The sequence below is a fragment of the Meleagris gallopavo genome, chromosome 7 (assembly GCF_000146605.3).
Source record: "Meleagris gallopavo isolate NT-WF06-2002-E0010 breed Aviagen turkey brand Nicholas breeding stock chromosome 7, Turkey_5.1, whole genome shotgun sequence".
In the NCBI taxonomy this organism is placed as follows: Eukaryota; Metazoa; Chordata; class Aves; order Galliformes; family Phasianidae; genus Meleagris; species Meleagris gallopavo.
Window position 1 is genome coordinate 22,787,229 of NC_015017.2, and position 15,845 is coordinate 22,803,073.

The following is a 15,845-nucleotide window of genomic DNA, read 5'->3' on the forward strand; positions in this document are numbered from 1 at the left end:
GGGGAAGAAATAAAACTGCACTCCTATTTGGCAAAATCTGGAGTTTTAATACTCCATGAACTAACACACTGAACTAAGCATTTCAATCGGCTAAATGGTGCATCTAACTTTAGCTTATATTTTAAAATTATCGTGACATTGCTTCAGGATCTTCATGATACGCTTTGTTCCCATTACTGCCAAACCACCAAAAAACCAAAACCGTTCTTCTGAAAAGGAAATCTTGATGAACAGATGCGAAGCCTTCAGAAGTATCCTGCATGTTTCTGTATATAGCCACTATTTAGTTCAGACTAATGTACCTTTATCATTTTGTGCGTACAAAAAGAAAACAGAAGGTGTAACAGCCTTCTGAACAGATCCATTTTTTGCTGAAAGGCTGTACTGAATTCAGCATTTTGACAGGTTGAAGTAAATGGTGGTACCAGAAGTATACTGAAATTATATAGTTCAGATCCCAGTTCTTCCAAATAGGTATTTTAAGATGGATGGCTTCTTTAAATTCTGAGGGAATTAAATTCCTCATTCTTTTAAAAGCTGTATACAGGGATGGATTTTTGCAACAATGAATAGCCTAATCAGGGTGAAGAAACCTCAACCAAAAGCTCACAAAAGCACCCCTCTATCCCTTCTCCATTTTTTCATTTCCACTTTTCTCTTGAAAGGGGCATCTCACCAGAGAACCTGAAGAGTGAAAGATTTTAAAGTATAGGACTGAAATCCATCAAAACCAGGATTGTGGTCCAAACCCAACCAGCTGTCAAACCCAGAGATATGAATGTATGCTCACTTCTGTCTAATAAAATTTGAATCAAACACTTTGCATCTGATTCTCCATGTGAGCTTTTATGCAAACTTCTAAAGTGCAAGGAATCCTGGGGTGGAAGAGCTATTCTGAGAGATTTCACATAGTTCATGTAATTAGGGAAACCACTTCCTTTGATTGTAAGTGTTCAAAACAGCTGAATTTCTTCTTTCAAAGGAACTCTGTGATTTGGGTCATCTCTTTTACTTGCTCTTTCATGTTTCTCAAGATGAGAGGTGAGACTGTAGAGCACATTATTTAGAAAAAAAGATCCCACTTTTTGTTTTAGGGATTGAACTTGGACTATTCAAAAGGTTGTCATTTGGAAATCTATCTTTCTTTCCCTCCCTCTGTTTCCTTCTTTTCCTGATAAGCTCTTCAGTGGCTCCAGTGAACACAGTCCAAAATGCCAATTTAAACCTAAGGAAAAACTGAAATGTGGTACATAAAGAAAAAGGGACTCTCATTTTCCTTTGTACTGTTGTGGCCGAATATGTAATTATAGAGGAGCTCTAGCTGCAGGATCTCGGTCCTCATGTCACGTTTACTTTTTTAATGGTTCTAAACACTGACCAAGCAAAAAGGCAGAAACAGAGATTTTAAAAGACAAACAAAGCAACTGCCCTAGTCTTTGAAGGGGTCTATGGGTTTTTTTCCTTCCCAAAAAGGAAACTTGGGTCACAGTTTCAAGGCAATGAACATGTCACTCGTGCTAACAGCCAATGCCAGTGTTGTCACAGAATCAAGTGTCACTTACCCTGAAAGAATTTATTAAGGCAGGCACCCCATTAGTGCCATTACTCAATGTTCCTCTCAGTAACGGCCTGGAACAAGCAAGCAATCTCTCTCTTTTTACTACATTCCAGATAACATAAGAATAAAAAGGCAGGAGGTTTCACACCACACATTTTAAGTTTATTAAGTAACAGTGGTATGCTTGTTTACCTTGGGAGGACTGAGCCTTACTCCCCGTCAGTGAGAAATTATAGTCCTCCATCCAGAAATACAGCACCAACAGGGAAGTGGTTTGCAATGTGACCAGAGCAAAATTAGTTCAACAGCTCTGGATTTTATCCATCTGTTGCTACATACTTTATCCAGCGCACGCAGACACATAGCCAAGAAATCAAAGTAAAAAGTCTCCTCCTCGGTTTAGAAGACTAAAGGTGCACAGTTCACTGGAAAAATAGCAACAACTATTCATAAGCAACCATGGCTGATAGGATCATCTCAAACACACCTAGCATTACTAAAACAAAGGTTATTATATGATTAGACAAAAAGTAATTTTGCGATGTTTCTGCCCTCTAACTGCACACTGGCACGCATTACATTTTCATTGTTCTGTGACTCTACAAAGGGAAAGATATTATATTGGAAAATGCCAGTCACTCACCAGAAGGTGCAGCAATTAGATTATCTTTGCAAGTTTCCAGAACAACAACCTACGCACATCTCATCTCCTGTCTCTGCCAGATAAAAATCCATGTTCTCATGTAAAAGCTGATGACTGCACAGTCTGCATGTTTTTTCCTCACATTCCAAACGTGAACTCAATATCAGACAACTGAATCCTCTGTCCACCAACAGCTTCCTTGCGCCTCCTGCAGCAACTCAAAGGTTAGTTTTCAGGTCTTTTGTTTTAACCAACTATGCTTGTTTTTAATATACCTACTAGAAAATCACATGCCCAGCACACACACAAAAAATGCAATCACAGTGTGCATCACGACATGTTTCTTTCTCTCCTTTCCTTAAAACACACAGCCATCACAAGCCTCAGGTTTTGGAAGACTGAGAGTAGAACACAAATACAGGCAGAGGAGGAAGGGAACAAACATGGCACACTCCCCTCACAGTGAGGCCCAGCGCTGCCACATCCCGTGGGCCCAGCTGCCCTGAGCCCCTTGGAGGGGACCAAGGTGGCATAGAAATGGTCGCTGCCGCTTCTGCTACCTGGCTTCCAGTGGCTTTCAAAAACAGAAAATTGTGCAGAATGATTGCAAACAGCATTTCTCCCCAGCACTTCACCTGGGGACCACAAAACACACAAAAGATGGCACACAGGGCAGTCTGAAGGCAGCTGGACCAGGACAGCAGCTCCTTACTTGCCCTGTTGGCCCGATCTCCCTGTATGCTTGTGTGATCAATTGAGTGTGAGAGAAGGGTTAACTCTGGAGCTGTTCCCTGGGCTCCTCAGCAGCCGCCTGCTAAAATAAACAGGCTGCAGTGCTCCCTCTCACTGTTTATACTGTCCTCTTAAAAAGGAAACTTTCTCTATCAGCACCTTAATAAGTGGCAATAGGTAAGCACGCAATAAGCTTTACAGGCAGAGCTGCATCATTTACAATTAAAACCAGACTGATTTTAATGCTTCAGACAAAGTTAGAATCTATGTACTCTTCAACTTTGCTTTCAATGAAATCTTGTGCCCTACCCCCTCATGCAACTCATGTGCAGCTAGGGAAAAATTACAGACAAAAAAAAGAAAGAAAAAAACAAGGCAAGAAAGGAGGGCATACTTAGTTTTATCAAGACCCTTAGTGGCAGGGGACAAAACCGAACAGTTCGGAATGGCACTGCCACAATGCATGCAGCAGGTATTTTGGGGTACTCCAGTCAAGACTACAGCTGTTCTGCTCAGCTTTGAGTAACAAAGAGTGGGAACAGGCTGCTGGCTCCACAGTGCAGGGCACAGCACAGCTCTGAACTGCATTTCATCAACCACATACTTACATACAGCAAGACAGAAAAGTTGCAAGAAATTTAAAACACTTTCATATACCTCAGCAGCAACTGTGGTATCATCAGAAACGGTAACGTGCCATTCCACACGTGGCAATGCATGTGGATTATTTAATGAGAGCTCCCAGAAACTGCAACACCAATGGACTCGAAAGCTGGTCACAGATATTTGATTGTCACCTGTCCCTCAAACACAAGCACTTACCATAAAGTTATTAATAGAAGCCTCTTGTAGGGCGATTTCATTATCTTAACTTTGCTTTAAGAAAATAAGAGCTAGATAAATGTAGAGATAAGACTAATCTGAACTAACTCTCAATTGTTTGAGTTCTAGTTAGCAAAGAGCCTAAAACAGCACTCTGAGAGAAAAGGAGCTCTTCTACATCTGTGAGATTCCTACACAGATGCTTCAGTACAGCTTCAGCATCCCAAAATACCACTCCACAGTTGTTGTTCACTTCAACAGAAGCCCAGGGTCAGCGAATGTCGTGGGAGGGGACATACAAGAGCACCAATTTGATGTCAAAGGTTACTGGCATGTAGAAATAAGCAGCACAACCTCTCTTCCAAATTGTAAATAATAACTGAGCCCATGCAAAGAGATGACAGAAAAAGGAGAAATGTATCTAGAGAAAAACAAACAAACCAGCCTTAATAGAGACAAAGTATCTACTGGCAACACCAGCAGTAACAAAAGTTTGCAGCAGAATTATTTTTGAGAGATTATATAATGGAATTAAATTAATTTCAAATTGGAAAAACATTTAAGAATAACAAGACAGGCTGGATATTGTGAGTACAAAAACAAAAAGGAAGATTGCTATTCAAATAATCAACAGAAACACATTTTTTCCTTTACAGAAAGGCTATTTACTGACAATTTGTAGGAAACTGGTGTTAACACTTGCATGCAGATGTTGCACCTTCTGAAAATGCAAATGTAAAGACAACCAAATTGAAAGGGTCCCAGACCCCTCACAGATACTCCTGGACAATGCACGTGCCTTAACTGAGCTATGAAAACTGCCTGCATTTGCCTGGCCAACAGCACACACACAGTAGCTTTTCTTTACCTTGGCCGATTTCAGGATTACTCAAGAGAATCGGGAGAAAGGCAGAAACACAAAAAATCCAATGCATTTTTATTTATTTAGCCGTTCATCAAGTTTGCGAAGTTACTGTTCACAGATGTCTAAGGGTCAACAGGAGAAAATGTGTACTTCACTCTTTACAATTTCAGTACAAAATCTGGTATTTTAGCTGATACACATATATATAGGATAACTTCTTAACATGAGTCTGTAGCAAGATTCACCAGCGCTTGCAAAAGTGTTTTCCATTTATTGCAAGCTCAGATGACAACACTGACGGTCACTGTGTCTCAAGCGAACCAAAATAACTTCTGAAAACACCGAGTGCCAGTCTGAGTCTTCCATGCCAGTTTCATTGAAGTTGATGTCTAAATCAAATTAAGCCATAATTGGCTCGATTTAGAACAACTACGCATACGCCAGCCAGTAAGAAGCTCAAATTAAGCTGGTCAAAAAATCTCAATAAGCCACACAGCTTGTACTACAAATACTCAGATGTTAGTCATCTAATGAAAACCTTGCCATAAAACGTTTAAACACACAAATAAATAATAATAAAATCAGTACAATAAAATGTAGCAAAATACAGTCTCTCTTTAAAACAGGCAAAATGAAAGCCATGCCACTTCTTCCCAGGAAAGACGTACCTAGCAACATTGAATGATTTTTTCATTAGACTGGTATCTCCCAAATACCAGTGCGGCTTTGAATTCATTTTGGTTTTAATGCATATTCTGCTTCATACTTACAACATTTTTACCAAAACATCCACTAAGAAAATCTCGTAATGCACTGACTTTCCTGAGATCTGAGAACATGACATTCCTTTACAAAAATAATAAATTAAAAAAAAAAAAAAAAAAGTTCTCAAGAAAATCTCTCTTGAATGAAGGCCAAGAGTAGGGTAAAACCAAAAACAGACACAGCCAGAGATGTTTTGCAGAAGTCTGTCCTATTCACCGTGGTTTATTTTTTGTGAGATGCAGAGTATAAGACATTAGGAGCACCTGAGCCCATCCTCACAGCTGCCACAGAACAGGCAAGGGCACCAAGTATCCTTCTGATACCTTCTGGGAATACCTAAGCACAAGAGAAGCACTCTAAGCCATTTCCTTTAACAAAATATAAAAAAGAAACAAAGAACACCTACAAAATAATCACAGTATTGGAAAAAAAAAAAAAAGCCATTTTAAGACCTACGATCAATATAATAAGTACAGCTGAAAAGAAATAAAATTTTTGACAAAATACAGAAGCATTTCTTTAGATAACTATGGGGCTGGAAACGTACCCATGAGATCCTTAGACTGGGGATATTCGACCATTAAAAAATAAAAAATAGAAAAAATAAAAAGACCTCTGTAATTTTCCAGTATAAGTGCAGATCTCTGGGAAGTCTGACTCCCATGCTTATAGGAAATACTCTGGGTCACCTTTCACAGCTCATTTACAATGCTATATGCATGCAGGGAGCACAGGTTGGGAGCCCTGGGTTTGTTGCCCTCTCAAGATGTTCTCTTGAATCACTTTACAAACTGACCAATTCAGAACTGAAAGGGCTAATGGAAGCGGAAGCTCTTGGAAAGAACTAATAAAATATTTAAAAAGCATCGATATTGCCCTTCATTACAGCTAGATTCCAGAAAGAAGTGATCATTCAAGACTGGCACCCAAGCACCCTTAATAGCTATAAGTTGCAAGCAAAAACATGTACTTATTTTAAGTTCTGTCTGGGCTTTGTATCAATTTCAGTTCGGTTTTGTTTGTTTTGCTCGATTTTACACTGTTGTTTTTCTCTTGTTACTCCTGAAAGCCATTCCCAGTCCTGCTCTTATGACCCATATTAAAATTACCACATACTCTGTTATGAGTACAAACATATGAGTGAGGTAAGGCCACCGACATGCTGATGATTAAACTTAACTCATGGAGTTTGAAAGTTACAGGCACAACCAACATCTTCTGAACAGTCCCTTCCAAAAGTGGATCATAAAATAAAAAAAGAAACCAGCTGCATTATTTTCCATATGAAAAGTTTTATAGAGTAGTTGAAAAGATCCCTTAAAGCTTATTGTACAAGTGTATTACATGCGAGAAAATCTAACAGCCAAACTTCCAGCAATATGGCACAAAAACCATCAAAAACATGCTTTTATTCTCGAGCCTCATAAAATCCATTTGCATGGCACAGACATGACTGAACAAGGCAGGCGCTGTTCATCAGACCCCATTAACATGTTTTCTGCACGAGTGGCTGTTAGTTCAGCAGCAGCACTTTCCAGTAAGATCTCAGTTGCATTTCACTGGTGTCCCCACCTCCCTCCACAGCTTGTTGAGGCTACTGCCAGCCCTGGGAAGGGCTCCAAGAGCAGCCATACTGCACGGAACCTACACGAGTGCTACAGTTTCAACAGCTGAAGTAAGCAAACTAGATGTAACACTACTGCTCAATGATAGCAGAGTTCACAACCCACAGAGCATTCCAAGAGCGCAAACACATTACAATTAAGTGCAAGTTTCAGGTAAAACTCCAGTAGCACGAAGCTCACAGCGAAGAAGCATAGTCCTGATCAGCAGAGGCATTTCTTCTTGCCCTGTGTGCATCATAAACATCATGCCAGTAGTCTGATTTCCCATAAAATAATCCCTTTAAAACCAAACGCTACCAGAGTGCTCATACAGGACAGCAAAACTGCAATTTAAATTTGTTCTTGCTGTTACTTAATCACTCAAGACACACTTAAGGTTTGCTTAATCAGCAGAAGTTCTGCCCCAAGTTTTGGGCCTGATACTCTAATCACGGCCTTGCAGAGGGTTGCTCTCTCCATGCATCTATTTAGCTGTACTCATCCACAGGAATATGCACCTCTTCTTGGGCACTCAGACTTTACTACCCATCCATAAAGAGGCAGTGCCTTGCAGAGGACTTCCCACATTTGAAAGACTTTTGAAGAGAACTGATCGAGCTATGCTCTTTTAAGTATTTATCAGCTTTTCTGAGAATGTGTTTTAGTCTGAGATGCCGCTACTACTGGAACAAAAAATGCTTTGTTTTACATGTTGGAACTTACTAGCCATTTGGCTAACACAAAGCCTGGTTTAGTTGGGTTTGTTTAATAAAATGAAGCACAGATACAACATATTTGCAGAATGACATCACAGCTCTATTGACTTGGCTTGTGCCCCTCAGACTCGGCAAGCATGAAATTCCTCTGAGCAAGCTTTTCCCAACTCTGCTCTGTTTTCTCTTTATTCAGTTGTTACGGATTATTGGCAGCAGTTAAGATAAATAAAAAACAATCAGTCATGGAGTTAAAAAGGACATTTCCTTTCAAAGAAGTCAGAAAGGGCAACAATTAGTTTTCTGGACTAAATGCAAGCTTTCCAAACATCTACATACAGTTAGAGCAAGTTATTTTCCTACTGCTATCACAAGAGTCATTGCCTCACCATGACTTTCAGCACAATGAAGTCACTGACATTCAATATTGTCATAACTACAGATAAACATACTACAGACAAACACTGCATACTACGTATGTAAACAGACAGACAGCCATTAAGGTCAGAAAAGACTTTTAGACCACCGAGGCTGGCCTCCTGCATTTCAAAGGGCAGGACACCTCACCAGGCTCTCTTCTGCTGAGCTCAACAACCTGACACAAGTAGTTGTCCAAACAGACATCTCATTTCAATGTAAAGGCATGAAGAGATGGGAAGGATTCTCAACTCTGTTCCTTCTCTCTGTAGTCTGTTCCAAGCGTTACTCATCCTCAGTCCTTATAATTTGTGCTTTATTTCCCATTCTAATTTGTCTGGCTTCAAATCCCAACCTTTAGTTCTTATAATAGCTTTTTACTTTACTTTACTTTTTACCAGATTAAATGAGCCCAGCATTCTCTTTGTATGAAAATGCAATTGTTGTAAGCAAGCTCTTGTTTTTTTTTAATTAATTCTCCAAGGTTTTTGACAGACTGATTCTCACAAAGCTTTCTAGGCATATTTATGGTATCACCCGTTGCCTGTATCCTGCCTCTCCTGAGAACTCCCAAGAAAAGGCGTCCACACCAGGTGCTTCCAACTACAACTCAGCCTTCTGTTTAAGTTGCAAATCGTGACCAGTCTGAAGTAAAACATACAAATCTTGTACTTGAAAGCACTTGCCTCCTTCTGTCAACACTCCTAACTGTCACGTCCCCCTCACACCCTTGCATCCCTTTACTTTCCACTCCGTGTTGCAATTTCCCAGAGCTGCCTCTCCAGTTTGTCAGCATTCTTGCAGGAACAGCACAGCCAGGACTGCACCTACTGCTTAACATCCTCTCCCGGTGCCATTTACCCAGACAAAAACCAGTTCTGAAAAACAAGACTTGATCCTCATCCATATATGCAAGGACAATAACTTTACTTGTAACACCACCATGAAAAAGGTGCAAGCCTTCATTAATATCTAAACAAATCCTCAAATGATACTAAATTCTTTCCAGCATACAGTTTCCTTTTCCCAACTTGTATCCCTCATTACAAGCTGAATTTTCCATTTGGATGTTTACAAAAAATATGTTATTTGAATAGCCTCAAATGTATCAGGTGATACACAAGTGATAGAATAAGTGGCTGTCCTACTTTCTTCATTATCTCCCATTCTGTTATAGTTTATGACATGATAAGTGCAGTAATACTGTTCTAAAGCAGTCTTTCAAAAGTGTTTGTAGTACAAAACAACACATCTAAAACAGACGAATCTATTCAATAAAGATGCTTCACTGATTGCTACTGAGATCTGCCAGTGGTCTGGCTTCGAAGTAGTGCTTTACTGACGCTGCCCAACACTGATTTTGCTTATCTTTTGACTTTTAATATTTGTTAATGTCAAAAAGCACACAGAGAGCAGTGCAAACTGATATTGGACAGAATGCATACACCTTTCACCATCGTCAACAGGAAGAAACACGAGATCCTTCCACACAATTTTAGACAGTAACTTGCTTAATCATGATCAAACACGCTTATCACATCACTAAGCTAACTCAGTAACTGCAACAGTAGGTGAAATCGGGTGCCTGGTTATTTCCTGAGCATGTCATCCTTACAGCTGCTTTGCAGTCCTTCCACTTGTAATTATCTTTCTAAAACGCTCCAATGATATTGTACAAAATGATATCCTGTATAAATGTAAGATTACACAGTGTCTGGTGCTGTCCATTGCTGCATGGTGCAGCCCCGGTAGTGACCTGCACACAGTCCAGGGCTCTGCGAGGACGGCAGGCACCGCATCTCTGCTGGGGCTGTGCAGAGCTAAAGGTCAAGAGGATTTCCAGGTAAACCTCTTACAGATGGCTAAGCTGCAGCAAGCAGTCATTCTGCCTTTTCCCACAGAATTGCTAAAGGACCCGTCTGTCTTCCCAGGCCCAGAGAAAGCCACTGGAGAAGGTGACTGGTGTGCTGGTTAGCCTTAAACCACATTGCGAGACAAGCACAGCTGTGGGCAGCTTGGAGCCCACAGAGCTGCCCGGGAGCTCCTGCAGCAGCATGGCAGAAGCAGCGCCTGGCAGCACGTGTGGCACCTGTAGTGAATGTATAGACACCAGCCACAGTGCTTGTGACCACGCATACGGACGAGAAAACCAACACAGGCAGAGACTGGAAACACTACATACTTCCACCTAATTACATGGCCAGTGTCATCAAATGAGAATTACTGGGTCCATGGGTGCAGGAGTTTTCTTCCACCTCTGGCTCAGAACAGAGAGGAATTGCTGCACCAGGAAGGCGGAGGAGGGTGGCAAAAAAAAACAACAAAAAAAACAACAAAAGCACCTTAAACCAGAGACAAATGCAGACAGAGCCCCGTTGGCAGGTATTTGCTGTAACGACATGCACTCACGTAATGAAACAAATAAAAACCAGGGTAGATTGCTTCAATTAAGAGAACAGAACACAAAAGGCACTTATGTCCTTGTTTCCACAGCAAAGAAACTAGAAGTAAACTCTTACCTCCTTTTCTATTTTGAGCAGCTTCTTCACAGCCACCTCCTTGTCCTGAGAAATCCATCGGGCTCGATAGACGCTCCCAAAACTCCCTCCGCCGCAGTTTTCAAAAAACTGCAAGTCATCAAATCTAATTTGCACAAATGAAGCACTGGTAGACGACATCTCATAATGACAAAATATACCACAGCGAAACCTGCAAAGAGAAAAGCTGTAATCATTACACACTCACCACAGATTTATGGACATTCTTACCTACTTTCAGACACTCCAAATCAGGAACCTGTTGCAACAAGCAACAGTTGCAGCAAAAATCTACTGAGCATAAGAAGAAAAAGCCTAGAAGCTCGCCACCCAACAGGCTGTGCAAATGTTTACATTATTTGCACAAGCTATTAGGAACAGCTGGGAGACAGAAGAGACTAAAAATACTCCTCCCAAGCACCTTGGAAGGAGCCGTGCAGAAAGCACACATGCCCCAGTGTTGCCAGCACCGAGCTTGCTGGTGAACAGAGCTGTGCTTTCAGCTCCCAGCTCTCACAGCAGCTCGGGCATGCCAAGCACACGCACGGCATGCCCGCTGCCAGCCAGGTACAGGCACTGTGCTGGGATGCCCAAAAGCCTGGCCACAACAAATGTCTCCTTCTAAGTGAGTCAGTTCAGTGCACGTTACAGCGCAGCGCGAGCACACAGTAATTTATCTAAGCTACAATGTGCAAAACTGTGCAGCATGTGCCAAGACCGGCTTCGGCAGTTCTGAGAGACGATCCATTTTGGCTGCCAGAACAGAACGTCCTTCTCGTAGATCTCAAAGCAGTAAGTAAGCCACGTGCCTGCTGCAGACTTCAAGCAACGCTATCATCTAAGTGAGTGGACAGCATGTAATTTTAGGATCCTTTTTCACTGATCATGGATTGGCAAGCTGTAAGGTCTCCAGAAGAAAGCAGAGCAAGCAAGGTCCTACAGAAACAGAACCACAGGACTGTGGGAGAAATCTTCACCTGCTTCCACAAACCTGCCAGAATCACCACTGAGTTACTGCACAGGCAAGCAAGAAGAGTGAGCGTACTGCATCTGATGAAGGAGAGATGGGTCTGAATAGAGCGATGGGTCCGAATAGAGCAAACAAATAGAGGTCTGGTTTTGCTGGTAAAAACCACATCTGCAGTTATACCAATCTAGCTACTCTGTGCCAGAAAGCACTGCAAGCCTCCAGGGGATGGCACCAGGCTTCATGTGCTGTCTGGGGCTGGGAGCTTCATGTACCGCCTACCTCTGCTCACCACACAACCAACAGTCCTTTTGCAACACAAATGCACAATTTTCCCCTCCCAGTTCTCCAGAACGTGTGCATAAGTTGATTAACAATTAACAATCTTTTGACCATAAATTTGTCACTGTCCAAACAAGCCATGAAGACACTCAGATTTTTTTCCATGTTGTATAAAAAAAGCATACAGTCTTTTCTGGAACTGCCTGGTGTGCTGTAAATTTCCTCACTACCCACAAGGCTGGAGGCAGCAGCTGCTGGGCTGCGACAAGGAGCCCGCAGGAGGCCCAGTGCTGGCTGCAGCAATCCCTGCAGCAGGAAATGTAGGCTGCTCTTCCATTATCTATCAGCTCCTCTGCTGGTAGAAGTGCTCAGACCCTTCTGCTGACCTTTCATTCTTGTTTCAACCTTCCTGTGTTGTCGTTGGTTTTCCTTTCATCTCCTGCATTCCTATGGAAGATCAGGGTCATCTTCTGCACTGCCCAAGCACACACTTTCTCTGAGGAAAAGCTCAAGGGAAAGGAAATCGGTCACTCCTGCAGATCAGGAGCATAATGAAGGCAGCTCTGACTTTATGTTTCTTTGTCAGTGCTGCTTAATCACCTGCTCTTCAGAAACAAAAGCCCATTTGTCATTTCTAATTCAGCCATCCACCCACACCAACAGTGTGTACCTGTGCCTCAGAATATATAGCACCTTGCAGGCAAATAAAACAGGTGAACTTCCCAATCTGAACAATTTAAGGCATGGCCCTGCACACACTTATGCAGGTGGGTAACAACGGTGAAGAGAACAACCTCCCTACTGACAGCAGAATTATTCAGAAGGGTAACACCACTCACAGGCAAAAGTTTATGGAGCACAGCGGACCATCCATTGAACAGTGCAAGCAGCTGACAGCAGGTGGTTGTGTTAGAGATGGCAGAAGGAGCAGAAGGCCAAGCGAAAGGAAAAATGCATCAAAGGAAACAAACATTTCTGGCTTTTACTGTAGGAATTTTATTACTTGGAAAAACTGTCAATTATTTTAAATTACTCTCTTTCAAAAAAAAGGTTATCAATTTTATTAAATGATTTGACTTCTTAAAGTTAGAACAAGCTGTTACTCTGAGATTTCACTAAAGAACAGACCTCAACATTTACTAATACGCAACAACATCCACACCAGACATTTGTTAAATACAAGTGAGCACCCACGTGTGCATCCTCCCTGCTGCTTAAAACTCCACCAATTCCCAAATCTTTCTGCAATGACAATGTGATGCCCAGCACACAAGCATTTCCAGAAGCTACTGTTCATCCCTTTAGCACCTTTTCAGATTTATCTACAACAGTCGGCTGCCAATGCTGCAGTCACCAGCATACAATAAAGTAATTCAATTTAAAGAACAATTTGCGGGTTTTGATTAGGTTCTCCAATACATTTTATTCCAGAGAAAGTGGAAAAGAGTCATAGCTGGGACACCCTTCATTTAGAGATCTGTAATTAATGACAGCCTAAGGTAGGTGCAGGGTTTTCTTCTAGATGAAAGAACAAATCTGTTTCAATATTACCCCATGTTTCTGGATACAAGGCAGTTAATCCTCAATTAGACAGATCAATCCCTTTGTTATGTTAGAGAAAACAAGTGTTTAGAGCAACAGCTGCATGTGACAATTACACACACAGTTATTAACTTGTCATCCTGTTCTAAAAGATACTTAACAATCTGAGTTTACGCCATTGGTTAAGAGAAATATCTGGTATTTCCTTAAACTCCAGATTCTTATGTCTACCCAAAGCAAGTGCATCACTCCACCTATGCACAGCATGCTTGCAGATCACGCGTTTCCAGGCCAGGAGAACAGCCCTGCCACCGGCTTGCAGGCCTGGGGCTGGTTTTTGGCAGTAAGCATTTTGGGGGAGCGCTGCCTGCATCTCAGAGTACCAAAATAGGAAAAACTCCGCGTGGCCACCGGCGCTCCCTCCTGTGCCCCAGAAGGGGCTGAGCAGCGGGGGGATGGCCAGGGAGCAGCACGCTGCTTCATTCCTCACACAGAGCCAGGGCCCTGCTGTTCATCACTGCTGCTCCCTGGCACTGACAGCTTCCCCTTCGTGGCCTGCAAACCACAAGCAGCGGGAAGGGAGAGTTCAGCACAAGCTGCACTGTGACTGCAGCTCAGCACATGTCTGCAGACTTTAAACTGCATCTCACAACTTGCACATGCACCTGGACGCTTCAGATATTTGATGGCTCCAAAACACACACAAAAAAAAATCACCAAACCAAAATGCAACCACCACCTTTATGTCTATGCAAGGAAACCCCACTGTAATTCGCTCCCTCTCCTCAGAGTATGGCTCCTCAAAGCAGAATTCAGCGTTTCTTTTGGGAAGGCATCCTGCCAACAAATTGCCAATAAAGTAGTAGCACACTACACTTGTGCTATCTTAAAATACACAGCAGAATGTGCCAAGTTTCCTTATTTGGCAAAACAGCCCTTTTGCTTCCAGGATCTTTGACCACCCATTTTTAGATCTCAATCATCCTTTGTATCCACCAGGGCCTGTGGGCCGTATCCACCAGGGCCTGCGGGCCGTGGAGACACCAACCTGGGCTGCTGCAGCTGCAGCTTTATTGAGAGTTTAACAAAAAAAAAAAAAGAAAAAGAAAAAACAGTAAGCCACAAAAATGCAAAAACAGAAGTGTCCTGAAGTACGGTTACCTGTCACTTAATATAAGCAGAAAACAGAGAAGGAGCTTTAACAATACTGAGCTACAGGAGGTACTGCAGAAGGAGCTTCTGTGAGAGACCCTATAATCACCTCGTGAACTGCTGATGGCTCAGACGCAGACAAATTCCATGCACCTCCAAACTAAATGTATCCAAATCCAAAGTCACAGTAACGCCAACCTCCCCTCATCAGACCCAGCAGCAGCAATGCAGGTGTGAGCACTCCAGGCAGTGCCTCGGTTATATGAGCAGCAGCACCAGCACACACTTTGTGTCAGAGAACAGGAATTCAGCCCAACGTCCATTAATAACGTTTCTAATTTCATTTGAATTTATACAGGCTCTGGCACTACTGAAAAGAAACTCAGCCAAAATAAGTTGAGTACTTCAGAAAACAAGCTGTTCTATGGTCACCCGGAGCCGCACCAGCAGCAGAGACCGTCACACTGCACAACCTGAAGGACTCGCTCTGCCGCCCCGCACTGATGGCAGCAGCACGGCCGCACCTGTGCGGGGTGTGTGGGGCCGCTGCCAGCACCGCACAAGGCTGCAGGGCACAGGCTGGAGCTCCGGCCCGGTGCCGTCCTTGTGGCTAACCCGGCACCGCCATCGCTCGTACCGTGCTACCCGCACGCCGGGCTCGCTCCCGACAGGTACCGCAGGCCGGCTTCCGAGAGCTTTAAGGGCAAAGTCCTGACAACGCCGAACTGCACGCCTCCAGCGGACAGCTGCGATGTTCTCAGGCGGTGACCCCGCGGATCCGGCGCGTCTCAATCCCTCTGCCCCCGGACTCGGCAGGGGAAGCGGCGCACGGCGCGGGACCTCGAGGCGCAGCGCCGCACGGCGGAGCGCCGCTCACGTGGGCGCGGACAGCGACCAACTTGGGCAGGCACCGCGAAGTGGGGGAGAGGACGGAGGGAAAGGCTGGCAGCGCTACGGGAATGAAGAGAGGGAAAGAAGAAAGAAAGGAAGAAAAAAAAAGAGGGGAAGACAAGGACGTCGCACCTTAAAGCCCAACCTGAGGGATCTTATGACCACAGCACACAACGACTCGGCGGGCGGGCGCCTCTCCCTTCTTCCCTCCCTCCGTTCGCGACATGTAGGGACACGCGGCCCCGCGCAGCGCTCTCCGAGCACTTTCAAACTCGTCCCGGCAGCCCTTCCATCCCTCCTCACCTTTCCCGAGGACTCCGGGCTGACGGCCGACCCCGAAGCCGCGGCCCGCTCG

The 15,845-nt window shown here is 43.4% G+C and overlaps 1 protein-coding gene across 1 annotated transcript in view; it reads right to left on the reverse strand.

The window, feature by feature from the left end:
* Positions 1 to 9,576, reverse strand: part of LOC100550956 (rap guanine nucleotide exchange factor 4-like) — a 35,234-nt gene extending 25,658 nt beyond the window's left edge. Inside the window, exon 1 of the mRNA XM_019617390.2 lies at positions 9,567 to 9,576. Coding sequence (XP_019472935.1) covers positions 9,567 to 9,576 — 10 coding nt within the window. The remainder of the gene's footprint in view (positions 1 to 9,566) is intronic.
* Between the last annotated feature and the right edge of the window lie 6,269 nt (positions 9,577 to 15,845).